The sequence below is a fragment of the Manis pentadactyla genome, chromosome 7 (genome assembly GCF_030020395.1).
Source record: "Manis pentadactyla isolate mManPen7 chromosome 7, mManPen7.hap1, whole genome shotgun sequence".
Taxonomy (NCBI): domain Eukaryota; kingdom Metazoa; phylum Chordata; class Mammalia; order Pholidota; family Manidae; genus Manis; species Manis pentadactyla.
The window spans coordinates 54,018,808-54,037,672 of NC_080025.1; the positions used below are offsets into that span (position 1 = coordinate 54,018,808).

Here is an 18,865-nt window from a genome sequence, read left to right on the forward strand (position 1 = left end):
CTGTAAGTTAACATAAGAAAACAGAATAATTTTTGTTGCTTGGTCAGCCAACAGACATATCATAAGAAGTCTAATATATGTTTCTTGATTCCTAAAATTCGATTGTTATATTTGTCTCCAGTTGCTGCTGTTTGAACGGTCTTGGATGAGCCGATGGAAGTCTTGCATTCTGCACGAAGGGGAAGGGAACATAAGGAGTGTGAAGTGGAGAGGCCACCTGATTGCCTGGGCCAACAACATGGTAAAATCATGTCTGCATCTTCCTTGTGCTCCTTCAGAGCCAGAAGAGAGGCTGACATGAGGGGCTGAAACAAAGAGAAGGGTGCCACTTGCTGCAATGGCCTTTTCTAAAGGATACAAATGGCGATTGGTATCATACCAGCAGGTTAAAGAAATTAGATTGCTTTTGGCTTTCTTAATAGAGTAATTCTCAACATATTCTGGACTCCATTTTAGAGTAAGAAACAAACCTGAGGCATGGAGAATAGCTAAAAAATGAAAAGACATCTTAATAATTGAAGGGCTGCATTGGGGATGTGGTCTTGAAAATACCATTTGCCTATTAGCCATGGGCAAGTAGCAGTTGATATGAAACAAGTGCAGGATATTGCTGATTTTTTTCTGTGCTCCCAGTATAATTACAGGCAAGAGCAGGCCTGCCTTTTAAAGGCAGATCTTAGCTTTTGGTGCTGCACTTAACATGAAGTGGACTCAGCACAACATAGGTCCGGTAGAAAATTTTGACACCTGACATGTCTTTTTGGAATTTCAAGGTATAGTTTAGTCAACTAGAACTATTCGGTTTTAAATGGTGGAAGTCTTCCAGAATCTTCCTTGCTGTTCAGGACTTTGTTTACTTCTCCTTGGTCACAGTAAAGGTCAACAAGCCTGTGGCCCCTTGGTTTATTTTTAATAAGCTGCTTGCTTGATGTTTCTATATGAGTACTTGACAATGTTAAGTGTAGTTTTCTTTATACATAGTGGTTTCCCAATTCAGAGTTTCTAGAAAACAAGCTCCATTTCTGTAGTGGAACAATACCTTTAGAAATGTCATTCATCTATCATCTGAGAAATGTAGTTGTAGGTATCTGTACATTTCACACTCGTGGCATATTTGAGTCCCTGATGCCATCCACTCATACAGTCTCCTTTGTCCAGAAAGAAGGATATAGAGGTTTTCTTTTGTTTGGGGTTCCATAGGGTTTGTGTGGAGTAGGACCATTTCCCTTTGCATGGCTCCCAGCAGTGCTCAGTAAACACTGTCAGTATTTTGCAGTGCTACTGATAGGCGGTATAGAGCAGGGGCCGTTAATAAATCTTCCTTTACTTTCTTTCTCCCAAGTAGAAATTGCTCAGTGTTCTTTTATTTTCCAGGGTGTGAAGATTTTTGACATTACCTCAAGGCAGAGAATCACCAATGTGCCCCGGGATGATATAAGTCTTCGCCCAGACATGTATCCCTGCAGCCTCTGCTGGAAGGACAGCGTGACACTGATTATTGGCTGGGGGACTTCTGTCAAGGTGATTTTGTTTGTGTTTATAATAAGTTCATGTTGTTATAGGTCCACTGAGGATGGTCCAGAGGAATAGGTTCTTGAATGTCTTCTTAGAACGAAAATACTTTCACGTGAATATTATTGTTATGTGGTAATCATTTAATGTTCAAATCCTGTTGTATGCATAAGCTTGGAGATGGTCTGCCTTTTGCATGCCACGTGAAACGAATCGTGAACTCTTGTAGGTTCAGATGCCACCCCTTTTCATTGGCTCTAAACTTCCCACAGCCCAGTCGCCCTCGGCTATTGATAGAACATGTGGTTGGTCAGGGAGGTTTGGCAGATTCTCCTTTTATCATTAGTCCCAGTTCCCTTAGCTTTGACCCTTGGCTGCTGCGTTAGAGTTGATAGTGGGAAAAGGAGGTTAAAGCTAAGCCATTCAGCTTGCTTGGTAATAGTTTGACATAGCAGAGGCCAAGCCTCATTGTCAGTAAGATTTGGGACTATTTTATGGAATGTGATTATTTGCCCTTCATGTGCCTGGGTAAATGAAATTTAGCTATTTAACAACAGAGAGCCCACAGCTCATTCACATTTGTTTCACGGGTACCAGTGCTCATCTTGAATTAGATACTTCAGAGTCAAAAGTGTTTTGCTTCCCTTTAAAAATAGATAGGTCGATCTGAACAAAATAAACTGAGGTATCAGCTGAGGTAAAAAAAGGCATGAGAAAGTCTCCCAGCAATAGTCTTGTGGAAAAGCTCCGGCTTTAGAGTCAAATAGTTCTGAGATTAATTCCAGCTTCTCCACTGATTTCCTGTGTGACCCTCTCTAAGCCTTAATCTTCTCATCTGCAAAATGGGGGTGCTAATTATCTTACATCATATGCTTGGGGGAGGATTAAATGATGTAATGCATATAAAGAACTTCACGTATAATCTGACATTTGTAAGTGCTTAATAAATATCAGCTGTCATTACTATGCCATGAACTTCTAGAAAAGCACAAAGGAGACAAGGCTATTTAAAATTTACTCTTGTTTCTTATTACTAAAATAAGCATCATTAACTTGAGGTAAGGTCCTCCTTGCCCTCATGCTCATAGGATTCCCATTCTCTTTTCTTTCTTTCTTAATTGAACATGGGGGGATTGTTTTCATGAGTTAAATGATCCTCATTTGATTCACATTTAGGACAACCGGAAGGAAGTTGTATCCAGTAGTCTCAGATAAAAAAGTGATTCTCTGGTCTCGCTATTCTATGTTTGTGGTTATTCATCTGGTAAACATGTTCTTGATACCTTTTTAATTCCTTAAATGAATCAGGTGGCTTTATTCTTTGTTTTAAAGTTGTGATATTCTTTTCTTTTGGTGAAAGACAAGGAAAATTAGGCTGTAGGGACAGTGAGTTCACTGGTTGCTGTCAGATAGATATGCTTTATCAGGCTGAGTAATGGTCCCCAAAGATAACAAGTCCTAATTCCCTAATTCACAGATAAAAAGCAACGTGTAAATGTTTCTTTAAATGGCAAAAGATGTAATTTATTAAGGATCTTGAGATGGGGAGATTATCCTGCATTGTCTGGGTAGGCCCCAAACGCAGTGTGAGGACTGATGTGGCCAAGGAGTGCTGGCAGCCACAGAGGCTGCAGGAGGCGAGGAGCAGCCCTTCGCTAGGGCTTCCTGCTGACGCCTTGATATTGGCCCAGCGAAACTAATCTCAGACTTCTAGCCTACAGAACTGTGAAAGAATAAATTTCTATTGTCTTAAACCACTAGTTGTGGTTTACACATTGTGGTAATCTGTTTACAGCAGCCCCGGGAACTAACACACTTGCACTGTGCTCACACTACGATCCAACTCATGTGTAATTTTTCATGTCAAATATTTCATTTTATTGGAGGTTCCTCTTCCTCTGACTCAGTTATTAATATGTTGAGCATGTCTTCTCTGTTCTGTTGAGGGGAGAGAAGGTAGATGTGGATAAAATGAAGGTTCCTGTGGCCAGGATTCTCACCTGGCCCTGGTTGGCTAGCTCACTGCACACCTGTGGGCAATACGTCATTATTGACTCTAAATAAAGAGCCCTGCCCAGTGCTCTGTGCGACATGGTGGCTTGGCTGCAGGAGAGCAGAGCAGAGGCCAGAGTGGTGGCAGCACTGAGGACAGAGACTGAGACAGCTGCCTGGGTAGAGAGTCTCAGAGGCAGAGACCATCTTGCTGCAGGCAGTCGCTCTGAGTGGATGGGATTCTAGTGACTGACCTGCCACCTGGAGATAAAGTTGGGTATAACCCTTTCACCCCAAGAATATTCTACTGTCATTTCTTTGGTCACATTGAATCCCTAGTGAACTTGCCAGGGGCAGAAAACCATTGGCAAGACAATAGGACACAGTCTTTCCTGTCGGAGGGAGAGCAGCCTTGGGCAGGAAGAGCTACAGCAGAGTGGCCGAGTGTGTGGCTAGCTCTGGCCATGCATCCTCCATGCTTTTGCCCCACATTTACTTACCAGCTTCCTGCAACGTGCCAGGCAGTATCCTAGTGCAGCAGATACATACATAAGCACACGAATGGATTCCTTCCCTGAGAAAATTTACATTCTAGTGAGGGAAGATGGACAAGCAAGTAAATACACTATGTTGGTGGTGGAAACTGCCAAGGGAGTGAATAGGCAAATGGGGAAAGGGGTTGGGGGGCTGTGCAGAGATCCAGAGGGAGCCAGCCGTGCAGCCATGGGAGGGGGTGCCAGCAGAGGGAGCAGCCAGGGCAAAGTCCTCCAGGCAGGAGTGTGAGTGGTGTCTTTGTGGAACATAAAGGAACATTGTTGCCCTAGTTGATGGAGCAGGTATGGAGGGGAGGCATAGAGGATAATGAGAGAGGGTGCAAGACCCAGACAAACAGAGATAGAGGGAGGAGAGGAGGCAGGGGAGAGGAGGGGGTGTGGATGTGTTGTGAGGTAGGGCTCACAGGCCTTTGTGAAATCTTTGGCTTTTGAGTGTAATGGGAAGCCATCAGAGGGTTTTGAGCCACCGAATTAGTTAAATGATCTGACTTGGATTTTACAAGGATCACCATGGTTGCTGTGTGGGGCTAACCAGCAAAGGGGCAGCAAAGAGGGAGACTGGCTGGGAGGCTCCTGCAGCAGCCTCAGTGGAAAGTGGCAGTCAGCCTAGTGGGGCTGGTGGAGTGACTGGATTCTGGCTGTATTTTGAGGGTAGACCTTGCAGTATTTGTTGATGGCTGGATGTGGGATTTAAGAAAAACAAAAAAGCCAATGGCAACTTTTTAAAACTGAGGAGCTGGAAGACAAAGCTGCCTTTCACTGCAACAGGGAAGAACAGATGCCGATGGAACATGTTGAGAGTGGGGAAGTCAGGAGTTGTTTTTGTTGAGTGTCTGCTTGAGATGCCTGGTAGACTCTTAAGTGGAGGAGTGTAGGACACAGTTGGATGAAGCAAATTAGTGTTCATGGGCAAGAACCTGCCTGCCGATATAAAGGCTCTTGAAATCATCGATCTGCTCTTAGGTGGGAGGTGAGCATAGGATAGCTCTTCACCCAACTGCACCTGCTGCTGTCCATCTGTATGATGAGACAAGTGCTGGGGCGAGAGCTCAGACCACAGGACCTAGGAGGGCAGAGTAGCACCAGGGCCCAGCTGCCAGTAGTGCCAGGGGTCCTTGGCTCCAGAGGCTGTGGCCTGGCCAGAGAGACTCAGTCCAGCCTTGGCCTGAGTTTACTTCTTCCAGGAAGTCCTCTTTTCCTGCCCGCATATGCCCCTGCTCTGTACTTGTGTACTGCCTGTGCTGTCCTATCACTCGAGTAAAGTGCCTCATTTAATTGCGTGTCTCCCCCACTGCACCATAGTCTTCCTAAGGAAAGAGCTGTATCTGTTTTGCAAAGCCCTTAACTCATGACTGGTTAGTTGCTCAAAAATGCTAGTTAATATTTTACACACACACACACGTACATATATTCATACTTTCTGTTATACTTCAGACCATTTGTGGAGCATGCCTAGGAGACAATTTAGTAGTTTTCCTATTAAGTCTGGACACTAAAATTGGTAACAGATAATATCAAAAGTCTGACAAAAGGAGAAGGAAATTGGAGAAGTGGAAAGGAAATTGTCTGAGACAGACTGGAGACAAATAGCAGAAAGAGAAAATAGCCAGTCTCTTCTAAGTAGATGCTTATCCCTCCACAGCCATGAGTTCAAGTCCTGTGTCTGAGAAAGCTGTACTGTCTGTCGTGTTGTTGCTGGACAGCAGTTTGGACGTGACCGTTAAATAGAACCAAACTTTGTAGAAGTGTACATATCCATTGATCTGTCAGGTCTACTTCTAGAAATTTATTCTGAGGAAACAGAAGTCCAAAAGCTTTATATCCAAGTATGCTGATTGCACTGTTGCCTGCATTAAAGAGAAATAGAAGCAAAAACTAAAAGTCTAAAAGGGGATAGGTTAACTAAATTATAGTACATTCATGTAATGCAATAGTATAAAGACATTAAAGAAATGTGTTGTCAAGGAATACTTAAATACATACTTCATTATTAGCAGTAAGTTGTTAGGCTACTGGAAGTAGCTTCCAAAAAAATAACGTTAGTGGTGTTCACCTTAGCTGGGACAATGGATAATGCTGTTTTTACCCTTTGGGTTGTTCTGTATTTTAGAATTTTCTGCGTTGTAGCTGTACTTAGTGTAGCAGCTATAAAAGAACACAACAAATACTTCTAAAGAAAAAGAAAAACCTGATTCCTGGTGAAAGTTGTGTACAATCAGTATGTAACATTTCAGTCGTACCTCAATGGCTGAACTTGTGTAAATTGTTGTTGAGTCTTATTCTGGATAGAATATATTCATTTCAGAAACTATAGCAAAAGAAAACCCCAGAAACTATCAATAGTCTTATCACAATACAAATATTAACACACATGCATATTGTGTTGTATGTGTGATAGGTATGTACACACACACACACACACAATGCAAACTATATACTTATAATTTAAAATAGGTTGGCAAACATTTTCTGTAAAAGGCTGAAGTAAATATTTTCAACTTTACAGGCTACATACTGTTTCTGCTGAATATTTTTCTTTTTTTTATCTGTCTTCATTTCCTAAGCCTTTAAAAACGTAAAAATTATTTGTAGCTTACAGGCCATTAAAAAACAGGCTGGGGCGAGGCTGTAGATTGCCAGCCCCTAGTTTAAGTTACATAATACATTGATTTGTAATATCCTTGAGAAGAACAGGTGCCACTTTTACAAAGTATTATTTAGCAACAGTGAAAAAAATTACTCATATGTAATCAGAAGCACAAGACCTAAGGCGGTTGTTGCCCAGATAGCCCTGGGGCGTCTCTGGTCGAGTACTTCTGCCACAGCTTTATTTGGAGATGAGAGAAGTAGTCCTTAAGTGGGGCTGCAGTGAATGAGTTGTTGAAAATGTGTTAAAACTCCATTATAGTTTCTTTCTTTGGCCTTGATTAAGACTCCATTGGAGAAAAATGTTGAAGAATGTAAGTAATGGTTGCTATGTTACTGAAATTAATTTCTGTCATTTTAGTTTGTGTGTACCTAATCTGTAGCACCACATGGCTAATTTAACGAAGTCTCATATACTGGATGAAATGTCATGAAGAGTTTTCCATCAAGTGAATAAAATAACCTGCAAATTTATTTTCCAGATATGCTCAGTGAAGGAGCGGCATGCCAGTGAAATGAGGGACTTGCCAAGTCGCTATGTTGAAATAGGTATGCCTTCTACAGTGTAAGACTTTTTCTTAAGGGGAAACCTGAGACCGTATTCTTCTTCATGGCTCATCACTTGGGACCTTGATGACATAGGTCAAGAAGTGTTTAAGTCTGGAAATTTCACATAGAGACCCTTTCTTCTAATTATATTTCTAATTTGTGCACAGTAATTTTATAGTTGGTTTTGAAGTTGCATAACCATCGTTCTCGCTTCTCATCTGTTGTTTAGCACCTGGACTTTGGACACATTTCTACAAGCCTCAATATTCTCATCAATAAAATGTGGACAAGAGTACCCGTCCCAAGGTTGCTTGTGAGAATTTCAGTCAAATTTTTGTATCCATAGCTCATAGCAGAGTGTTGACATCTTGTCCTGTTAACATGTACCTTCTAAATATTAACTTTCATCATCACTGGTCTCTCCTCAACTGCCTGAATCTTTTCCCTGGATCATAGTAACAACAGCCTCCCAACTGGTTTATTGTCTCCCATTGTGAGCTCCTGTCATCTGGTCTTCCAGTGTAGTCAAAACACAAATTAGATTGTGTCACCACCCTTCAGCCTGTTCCCGTTGTTCTTAGATAAAGGTGGGTCTCTTTAATGTAGTTCACGGGGATCTGTGTTGGCCCTCCTAGGTCTCTCCAGTTTTAGCTCCTACCAAGCTTCTCCTTGGTCTCTGTGCTGCAGCCCCACTGCTTCTTTCACTTATCCATGCTCCTCCTTCCCACCTCTCTAGAATACTTTTCTTGCCTCTTTTCAGTTCATTGACCCTTAATCATTGTTAAGCACATCTCAACTCAAGCGTTGCTTTCTGGGAGAGCCCACTGGACCTTCCTAAGTAGGCCAGATCCTCCCGTTAGAGGCCTGCTTACCACTCTGTTCTAAACTTATCTTAGCGCAGTGATCATGTGATTATTCAGAGCAGTGCTCTCTCTTCCTTCAGACTGTAGCCTCCCTTAGAACACACACTGGGTCAGGTTTTTCTCAGTGTGTGTGTCTGCCTTGCACATGTAGGTACTAAACAACAGTGTGTGGAACTAATTAGTGACTCAGGGAAACATCTATTCAGGAGAAGTAACCAAAGATGATATACCACTCCCTTTGTAACTTATTCGAACAGACAGTTAAACTATGTTAAATTGTGTTAACCTGGATAGACCCTAAGTGCAGAGCCACCAAAAACTTCCAAGGAGACAAAGCAGTTTGCCAGATTCCTGTCTGATCTCAGTAAGGTTCCTTCACCTTCCTGAGCCAGGCTTTTCTCCCCTGTAAAATGAAGGTAATAACACCAACCTCTGCAGGTGGGTGTGAGAATTAGCATGACTTAAGTGACGTCTGTACCACGGTACTTGGCATATAGTACGCACTCACTGAATCGTGGTGGTTATTATCGCCGAGCAAACTTCCATCTCAGCTCCAGGACTGCTAATAGCAGGCCCAGCAGTGGCCTGAGAGCCCTGGGATCACGTTATTAAAGTGTAGTTCATCTGTACTACAATTTACGTGAAATAGATCATGTGTGGGTACTAACAATATCACATTACTGACATTTTACTACGGTGGTTAGTTTTTAAGTACCATTTTTTCCCCTCTTGAGAGCAAACCTTTAAGAATATAAACCATTTCCACAGCAGGAGGCAAAGTGGTTTAGACAAGAGTCCTTGACTAGGATAAAGGAAAAAAGAAATATTAGGAGGACTGGATTACAATTTGCTTCAGCCCTGAACAGTGTAAGCCACTCTCCTTTAGTAAATGAGGTAAAAACACAATTGAGATTAAAGAAAAATCTGTGGCTGTACATTTCTTAGAAGCCAAATGTTTATAAACTCTTCCTTATCAGTCACAATCTCAAAAACAACACAAAAGTTATTGCTCTCAGTAGGATATTGATTTATTATTATAAATGCAAACTAATAATGATAATAAAGATTTAAGCTCACTGGCTAATCACCAGCCCATGAAGACATTCTCTGTACATAAGGTTGTTTGGATGTCATTTCTTCTTTCAAATTACCCTGTAAGAAGTAAGGTGTGGTTGATGCCTCCCATGCTTACTTTTAATTTAATTTAGACCTTATGTTCTCATGGAGCTCCCTAACCCTCTGGCACTTTTCACCATAGTCTTCCATGGTGTTTATGGAATGGTAATCAGAGAGTTGACATCAAGTTGTTGGGAAGTGAAGCCAATATTTGTGGGTCATTTTCTGGGTGTCTGTTGCCAGTGACAGATGACTTACATGCAAGGAATTAATGACTGACTTCCAAGTCTTAATTTCATCTGGAAGTTTGTTTCAAAAAAAAAGTAATCGAGAAAAACTATATGGGAATCTGTGTAAAATGACAGGAGCCAGAAAGAAAGAGAGGGAGAAGGAAAGAAAAGGAACATCTTTTTAACTTTAATTAAGCAGTGTCCCTATCTTCAGTTGATTACACACTATGGCTCACAGAATTTAGCACTTTGTTCTATTTCCAGCCTCTTGATTGATTGGGAAAACAGTGACCTAGAAATGGAAGATCTGTTTGCCTAATGGAGGAGAGCTGTGCAATAAGTGTCTTTCTTAGACTTAAGCACCACTCTTCAGTCACCTGTTGCTGGTCTGACCCAGGTGCACGGGTTCCAGCACTGGGGCGGTTCTCTTTGCTCAAGAGTGGCATGCTTCATCTCATAGTCTTAAGTCTCAGCAGGAATCAAGAAAGCTCTGCTATCATTCAAGGTGTTTTTGCTTAAGGATTTAGCTGTGTATGTTTTTCTGTTCTGTTTTAACCCAGTTTGACTCTATAGTCTGCTAAGTCTTCTATTCTGCATTTTTTCCCCAACATTTTATTATGAAAAATTAAAAACATACAGAAAAGTGAAGAATTTTCACACAAAAAAGTGAGAAACCTCCTAAATTCTGCAATTAAGATTTTACTCGACTGAGTTCATTACATGTCTATTCCTCCATCCACTCCTTCTCAAACCAAGAACTCTTTCCCACTCAGTGCTAGAGGCTCAAATGTTTGTTGTTGGGTGTGGAATTAATAAATTTTCTCCATGGTCAGTAGTGGTGAGAAATCTGAAGCACCTGAAGTAAGAGATTTCTTTTGTTCATTTTCTAACCACCACCACTAGGGACCTGCTAAATACATTAGAAACAATTGATTTAATTTTAACAGTGATCCCAATGAGCAGGGGCTTTCATCACATTTTATAGGTGAAGAAACTGAGGTTCAGAAGGGTCAGGTAACCTGCTCAAGGTGATTACATTCATATGTAAAGAAGATAGCACTTGAACTCAGCTATGTGTGGTTTCAAAGCTATGGCTTCTAACCACTGTGTCATATATTCTTCCTATGCATTCCCACTACCTAATCCCTGGCCCTCATTTGCAGCTGGAGGAACTAATGCGAAGGGCAGAGACTTGCTTCAGGCATTCTGTTAAAAACCATTGGGTAGAATTCTCTAGAATTCAATGTTATTTTAAATGCCACAGATGATGTCTGTTCAGCTGTTCTTCAAACAGCCAGGTGGAATGGAAGCGCAGGTTTTGTTTTTTGTTTTATTTTGGTGCAGTGACATGTCTCATTCAGAGAAGGAGAAATTTTATTTCCTCTTACTTTGTTTTTAGAAATTTGAGTTCCTCTTGCAGCACTGTCTGCAGTAGCTGGGATTGGCAACCCTTCATTGTTTCTCCTCCAAATTGTTAGGGATTATCTGGAATATAGTTGCCCTGGGTGGCTACCAAAATTGTTTCTAAGGAAGTCAGAATCAAATCCAGATTGTCACGTGATTCTTTAAACTATGAGAAAAAGAAGAAAAATGCTTTTTTGCTACTTTTGAGTATTTAACTTAAGTTTTGTTGGTGTAGTAAGATAGTTTTGGGGGATTTCTGGTCTCTAAAACATTTATTTATTTTTAAATTTTATTGTGTTGTTTTAAGAACACTTAAGATGACATCTCCTCTCAATAAATGTTTAAGTGTACATTAGTTTAAGTGTACATTAAATACAAATGTTTAAGTGTACATTAAGATCACTTAAGATGACATCTCCTCTCAATAAACGTTTAAGTGTATAATGTTTTATGGCAGATTACTAAAGCTTACTCATCTTGTTTAACTGAAACTTGATGCCCTGTGATAAGCAACTTTTTTGAGTATGTACCCCCAACCCCCACCCTTGGCAGCCACCATTCCACTCTTTGATTTAATGAATTTTACTATTTAACCACCTCCTATCAGGGGAATCATGTAGTGTTTGTCTTTCTGCAATTGGTTTATTTCACTTAGCATAATGTCCTCAAGGCTCATCCATATTGTTGCATATTACAGTCTTCTTTTTTTTAAGGCTGAATAATATTCCAGTGTGTGTGTGTGTGTGTGTGTGTGTGTGTGTATCACTCCTCTCTGTTGATGGGCATTTAGGTTGTTTCCATATCTCAGTTACTATGAATAGCGCTACAATGAACATGGGAGTACTAGTGACTCTTCAAGATCCTGATTTCAGTTGTTCTGGATAAATACCCAGAAGGGGGGTTGCTGGGTCATATGGTAATTCTATTTTTGTTTTTCAAGGATCCTCCATACTGTTTTCCAAAGCAGCTACACTATTTTGCATTCCACCAACAGTGTGTAAGGATTCCAATTTCTCCACTTCCTCACCAGCACTTGTCCTTTCTTGTTTTGATTAAGTCTGTCTACAACTTAAAGTACAACTGTTTGATCTGAACGTTTTGACCCAGCAGGTCCTTGACCACTGCCTTTTCTGCTGCCAAGCAGTGTGTGGTAAGCTACTCACTAAGTCATTTCTTATCACTGCTGCTTTGTGAGTGCTGAAGTTTAGTAGATGAGATCACTACTTCAGTTTAGTATTTTCATTTAACACTGTGGAGTGTTGAATATTGATTGGAAAATATGCAACTGAATTGCAGACTAAATTTGCTTTAGATGCTTTTTGTCTCATGTGCTGTCAGCTCCTGGTTTATTTTGTCATTAGCCATTCTCTCCTATCTCATTCCTATGTATTAGGTCTTTTTCACAATATGCTGACATAGAGCGTTTTAAAGTCACTTTTACTTTAATGCATCTGCTTCATAGCACAGCCCTGAGGATGTTGAAATGTCATAATTTCAGAATGTATTTTCTTGTATCAGTGGTCATGCAGACAGAGTGTCCAAACTTGCTGAAAAGTCTGCAGACATTATATCCAGTTCATCATGAAATACTAATATCTGATAATGAAGGAGTCAGATTCTCTTGGGAATAAGGCACTATCATAATAAAGGGACCTCGATGCTTTTTTGAAAGTGGAATACAAAACAAAGATAATTATTCTTATCTATAAACTTTTTGTTTGTTTGCTTTTTTAAGGATCATAGAAGCTATGTATAGTATATTGGATCTTTGATTTAATAAGGATCCAATAAGGATCATACTATCTATAGTATATTGCTTTATTTAGTAAAGACACAAAATCCTTCTGGGTCACATTTAGCTAATGGGCATTTGGGGATCAACAGTAGGGAAACTAGGACCCCAAACAAAGCTGCAGCCCAAGCTCTGGGTAGTGCAGTGCCCTTGTAGCATGGCACAGTCACAGAGGGGCTGGGCCTCCCAGCTGCATGCACAGAACTACCAGAGAGGCAGCAAGCCCTTAACTTCCGTGCCTGCTGACCAGTGCACATTTGACCTGAGCAGTTCCATGTTCTGATTGATGTTTGCTAGTGTGACTTCAGATTCCTACTTCTACTACAGTCTACTCAAGTGACTTCAGTCAAGTTAGTTAATGTCACTGGACTTCAGTGGCCCTGTGCAATAAGTATGGGGTCATACTGGTGGAAAGAGATAACGTAGGCAAGTCTTAGCATACTGCCTCCCCACATAGTGTTTATTAAATGGAAGCTGTTCTTAATTTTACTATTATATTAAGTGAGCGAAAAACAGTGGTTTAACAATCAGAAGACTAAAATAATGTTCCTTAAATTCACTTGAAAGAGAATTCAGAGAAAGATGTAAATAAGGATTTACTGAATTATTCTGAAGAGATTAATACCTCTCATAACTATCTTTCTGAGTAAAATGTATCTGTCAACCTCTATGATAGAGGTAGAAGTAAGAATATTGATTTAATTATCTCTTATAAGTCTGAATACCCTGATTAAGTAAAATAATCTAGTTGTGAATTATTTGGAGAATGGTCTTTTTATTCAGACCTAAGTAAAATCTTGATTTTTATCCTTTCCAATCTAATACACATCAGTTTTTTATTATCTTTTTTAATGACATTTTTTATAATGAGCATTTAATGAAACATTTTCTCTATATTGTAAACACCATTCCTGCCCTTAAGAGGCTTATAGTCATTATTGTTGCCAGCGTATCCAGCCCTATCCCTGCCCCTCCTGAAGTAAATTTCCCTGCTTCATACTGTTCCTTGGTTTACACCTATATCCATTTTTACATAGCATGTGGTGCTTTAATTATTTCTTTAGCTTCTAGATTCACAATCTGTTTTAAGTCAGTCTCCCTCATCTTGATGATTCTAGAAGAGTGTCTTATGCCTAACTGGTGCTCAGTGATTCTTTATCAAGTGTGGGTAACTCAGAGAGATACAAGACCCAGAGTTCAAGAAAGTTCTTCCTTGCTAATTTTTATTTCAGTCACCTGACAATCATTCTGAAACTGCTAGTGTGTTATTGATGGCCCAACAGTATTTATGTATCTGTGACTCTACCCCCGACCCCATTGCCCTGACTAGTACAGAGTTGGTATATAACCCTGAGATGTTAACATTTTGTGTGTGGAGTATTTTGGAAGGATGCTGGTAGTGGCAGCATAATTTTTCAATCTGCCTGAGTAACAGAACCAGATATATAACCAAAACCCCACAGAAAACATTTATGACCACTCCGAGTGACAAGGTAGGCCTGAGAACCCCAGGGGACAAGTGGATGGAAAAAGCACTAATAGCTGCAGGACCTGTTACAGTAATGTCTGCAAGAAAAAGGCAGAGAAACGGGGCAGCTGGCAAACTGGGGACCAGTAGAACTCCAGAACAGTAGGCCAGCATTCCCTGGAAGAGATCCCAGGCCACTCTGAGAAGAGAGGGTGCAGGGCTGCAGTGAGGCTGAGGGGCCCCTGTGAACCCCCCAGCGGAGCACCCAGTGCTTTCTGCCAGGGCTGGGCTCCCAGGAAGAGTAAAAACTGAACAGTGTGGGAGGATAGGAACAAAAGAAAGAGTAGATCCAGGAATAACGGGGAGAGCACAGAGCCAGGAAGTCCCAGAAGGCAGGGTGCCACAGTCTTAACACAAAATGAAAACCGCAGAATAGGGGGCTCCGTGAAGTTCCAGGAGCTGTCCTGCCCCTGCCTCCTCTGGAGAGCTCAGGGACAGGGACAGCACCACAGGCGAGCACCAGGAAAGCTTTTGGCTTGCAGTGCTGGGCAGTGCTGATCAAGATCTGTAGTATTCCTTCTGGATCAGGGCTGAGTGTGGAATCATCCTCATTTCTGGATCCAGAGGATCTCTGGATAGAATTTTCCTATGACGTCTCTTTGAAATGCTCTTTCTCTTTTTCTCTTAATCTGCTTAGAATCGCTCTTTTTTTTTTTTAATTCTTTCCTCTAAGATATGTCTAAGAATGCCTAACAGTTCTTGCACCAGCATGAGGAGGAGGAGGACCCTGCCACCATTGCTACAACCGTCCTCATCCCAGGGAACACAGCATGCTCCCTGCGGGGCCCTCGAACCATCGCCTCACTTGCGGGATCTCCTTGATCTGAATGAAGTACACCTGCTGTCTTTCGTGGCTCCCTGTGGAAACTCTCTGCTTATTCGTCTCCTCTTTCTTCCCCCCTACCAGCTCTTGCTTTCTGTTTTATTTTAGTGCTCTCCAACTTGAATTTGTTTTATTTTCTTTGTCATTTATCTCTTCCAGATAGTCAGTTTAAAGGTGAGCTTCTGTGGGATTAGACCTGTAAACCATGTGTATTTAAACAGGTTTTCCTTCAGGGGGAAAAAAAAATCATTAAAATTCTTAAAATCATTGTTATATGGAAAATAATAGAATTTCAGGAAGATAAACTGAAACTTCCATTGGTGCACTGAAAATTTGAAATAGAAACCAGTAATTACATGAAGATATTTTACAAAGTCATTCCATAAACTTTTACAGAATTTATGTATGTTCTTCAGAAGAATAAATATTACCATTCAACTAAATCTTTCTCTAAGTCTGTTCAGTGGGAAAATATTCCTTATCCTTTTGTGTTCATTCTGACACCACTGTCTCCAGCCAGCCCTTCTTGGTTTCAGCATTTATATAAATAATAAACTGAATGATGATAGATCTAAAAACAATCATTTTTGGTTGCATTAGTAAGCAGTAGTGGAAAAACAAAACACCACCATTCATTCTGAAATGCCTTTTTAAAATGTACAATGGCCATAGACATTTTCCTGAACCAGGAACTCACATTGGGAAATGAGTTCTTTTTTGTATCTCATAATTAGTGGGTATTAATGGAAGTGAATTGTTAAGTGGTAGAATATTCAAAGCTGAGATGAACAGCCATTATTTTATTGCTCCTAATTTGTGAATCATTCTGGGTATGAATATAATTACAATTTTGTTTTCCATAGAATATTTTTGTTGATATTAAATTATTTTAATAAACAGAAAAGAATGATTTAATTTCAACTTTACTGCATGGTGATAACACTTTTTTTTGTTAGTTGTAATTTAGTCATTTAATGTAGTCTCTGCCTAAGTTATTACTAATTCTCAATTAGTAAAATCTAGTAAGATTTACTACTTAACAACCATTTACTACAGTATCTGGAATTGAGAAGCCAAATAGATATGTGCTTCTGCAGATCTTTGCTTGTTTTAAGAACACATTAGATTCTCTATCATGTTCTTAATTAGAGAATGGGAAGTTTTCTGTCTTATTAATGTGACTGGGAAATAAGTGTATACAGCAGGAAAGATTTGGGGGGAATTATTTTCTAGCTTCTCTGTTCTGTATTTTACAGCTCATTCATAGAAACCAAGACTTGTTGTGTATTTGGCTATACTTAGTTGAGACACTGTCTGGTGCTCCTTGTCAGTGAACCCAGGCAGCCCATTTAGCATCCCCAGTTGGGGGAGTGCCTTATTCACCCACCCCTTCTTCACTGACGCTCTCCCTCAGGTGCTGTGGCAGATAAGCACATCAAACCTCTTGTGATTTCCATGAATCAGTCTCTGTGACTTCTTTGATTGTTCTTAACCCTAGTTGCTAGTAAGGGAACTGTTCGTGTACCATTTCAACAATGAAATGTGCTTTAGCAAAACCAAACTCAAGTCCGTTTCTACGAAACAGAGTTTAGCAGACCTCAGGAGTGAAGATAACCAACACCTCTTGTTAATATGTCTGTATGTCTTCTAGAATATGAAACAATCACCTCTTCAGTCACCGATTCGTGTGTGGCCCCATGTTCAGTAGCATCTGTACCTCCCAACCCCCCCTTGTCCCTGCCCTGTGCACTGCCCTGCACATATACACACAGTGCGAGGAACTGCTGCAGAGCCTGGCCACCCTGGACGTGCTCATCTCAGAGCATGGTTGGGGTGGAGGTGGTTCTCATACGCTTCACAGGAACCTGCACCACATCGCCACTCTACCAAAAGTATTTCTAAGTGCCTGGATAAGAATTCAATTCAAACCCACAGAAGTTGAGGAAAAAGTGTTGTTGTAGAGTTGGGATCAGAGCATCTGCCTGTGGACTTCCTTTCTGTGGTTCTGTCCAGGGCACCATGACCACCTATGCCATCTAATCAAGGACAAAGTATAATAAATAGTATCCTATTTAATGTTTATGTTCATAACTATTTAGTAAGTTAGCAGTTTTTTGGTCCTCCTCAGCTTCATTTTGGTGTGAAAATAGTTGTTTTATTAAAGATAAAAGGTATTAAAGATAGAGACAGGTAACAATGAGTGACCTGCAGGGAAGATGGAAAGGAGGAAGAATAAACATTCAGTAGTTCCTTCATTTCATCTGTATTGTGGATTTTATTTCTACTTGGATTCCATTATTTTATAGATGGAAAACGTTATACTCACAGAAATTAAAATGGTTTGTCCAATTTCATTGAAGTTACAACCAGATTTCCTGACTCTACATTGAATATCCTCCCCAGTATGCTACACTAACTCCCCCTAGTTCAGAAAAGAGAGTCATTTCATCATTGTAGCTTCATTAAATCTGAAGCAAATACCAGAGAACTGTGGAGATCTGAATCAGGAAACTCTTAGAAAATGTATGGGTCCAAATGAGCCTGCAGGTGCAGTGTACGTACGGTTCCTGGAAGTCTCCCTGCTGGTGCCGCTTCTGTATCAGCTGTGCTGTGTAACCAACCACCCCAAAACTTAGTTGCGTAAAACAAGAGTCATTTTTTTATTAATATTTAACAGCAGTGAATTACATGCTAGGATTATGCTGTAGCAATATTTGTACCTCTTCTACCACTGAGCTCTCTATCAGATCTCTGAGGTCCATTGTGATTAAATCCATATACTTATTAAGTAATGCAGTTTTTCTTCTACATTTGAAAGGCTGCCTTTAAAAAGGAAAAGGAATTTCGAATATTCTCTAGCCTTTGTTTCACTTAAGAAATAATGGTGTTTCATCGTTATGTAATCTGAATTCATACACCGTTTCATTTACTTTTAAGTCCTTAGATAAAATGTTTAATAAATTTTTAAAAAGGAAATAATAGTAATGTTTCATTATTACAGATAACATTCCTTTTGACCTTTGTGCCCTTGCAATGCCCTAATTGTGAGAAACTTAAGTTCAGGAATTTTTTTTTTAAGTATGATTATTATAGTTTACATTGAGTTTGATGGATTTCAAAGTGTCTATATGTTTTAACTATGTCATTTGTAAACTAGCTGAGCCACTGGGTCACACTTGACCATTCATGCTGCTGTCATTGCTGGGTTTGCTTTTTGTTTGTGATAGAAATTTTCAAGTATAAGTTGCCAGCTATCCTTTTCTGGTACTTCTTACTGTCAAAAGAAAATATGTTTTTCTATGCCCCCTTTATGTAGGTTTCTAGGTGAGTCCAGCCTTCACAGTCCATGTGTCCTTACCTGCTTTTTGCTCCTGTTAATGGTAAATCCTGTATCCCTTTTGTTTGTAGTGTCTCAGTTCGAAAGTGAATTCTACATCAGTGGACTTGCGCCTCTCTGTGATCAGCTTGTCGTACTTTCCTACGTAAAGGAGGTTTCAGAAAAAACGGTAATTTTTCTCACCACAGATACAAAGGGACATGTGGGTTCATTTTTAGCATTGTGCCCTGATCAGGTTACTGTGAAAAGGCTCTGCTATAGTCTGCGCAAAACTTCCCAGCTTGTAAAATAAGATTGGCAGAGAAGATGACCCTGTGGGCCTAACGTATTTACCTTTGAGAAGCCATACTCCTTGCCAGCCTTTGTTCCTTGTACTGAGCAAAGGAGAGCCTTTTTTCTCTTTTTTTCCTTCACTCCTGGTATTTCAGTCAAAAGAAATGAAGGATTCCTCTTGCTGAAAGGCAAAGAAACTAAGCTGACACTGTGCATTAGCAGAGATGACAGCAGTGAGGTTGATCT

At 40.3% G+C, this 18,865-nt stretch overlaps 1 protein-coding gene across 2 annotated transcripts in view; it reads left to right on the forward strand.

Annotated features, from left to right (window-relative positions):
* The window catches only part of VPS41 (VPS41 subunit of HOPS complex), a 187,448-nt gene that overhangs the window by 116,034 nt on the left and 52,549 nt on the right, over nt 1-18,865 (forward strand). For both annotated transcript variants that reach the window (XM_036918927.2, XM_036918929.2), the window contains exons 8-11: nt 122-241; nt 1,375-1,521; nt 7,187-7,253; nt 18,418-18,515. In XM_036918927.2, coding sequence (XP_036774822.1) covers nt 122-241; nt 1,375-1,521; nt 7,187-7,253; nt 18,418-18,515 — 432 coding nt within the window. The remainder of the gene's footprint in view (nt 1-121; nt 242-1,374; nt 1,522-7,186; nt 7,254-18,417; nt 18,516-18,865) is intronic.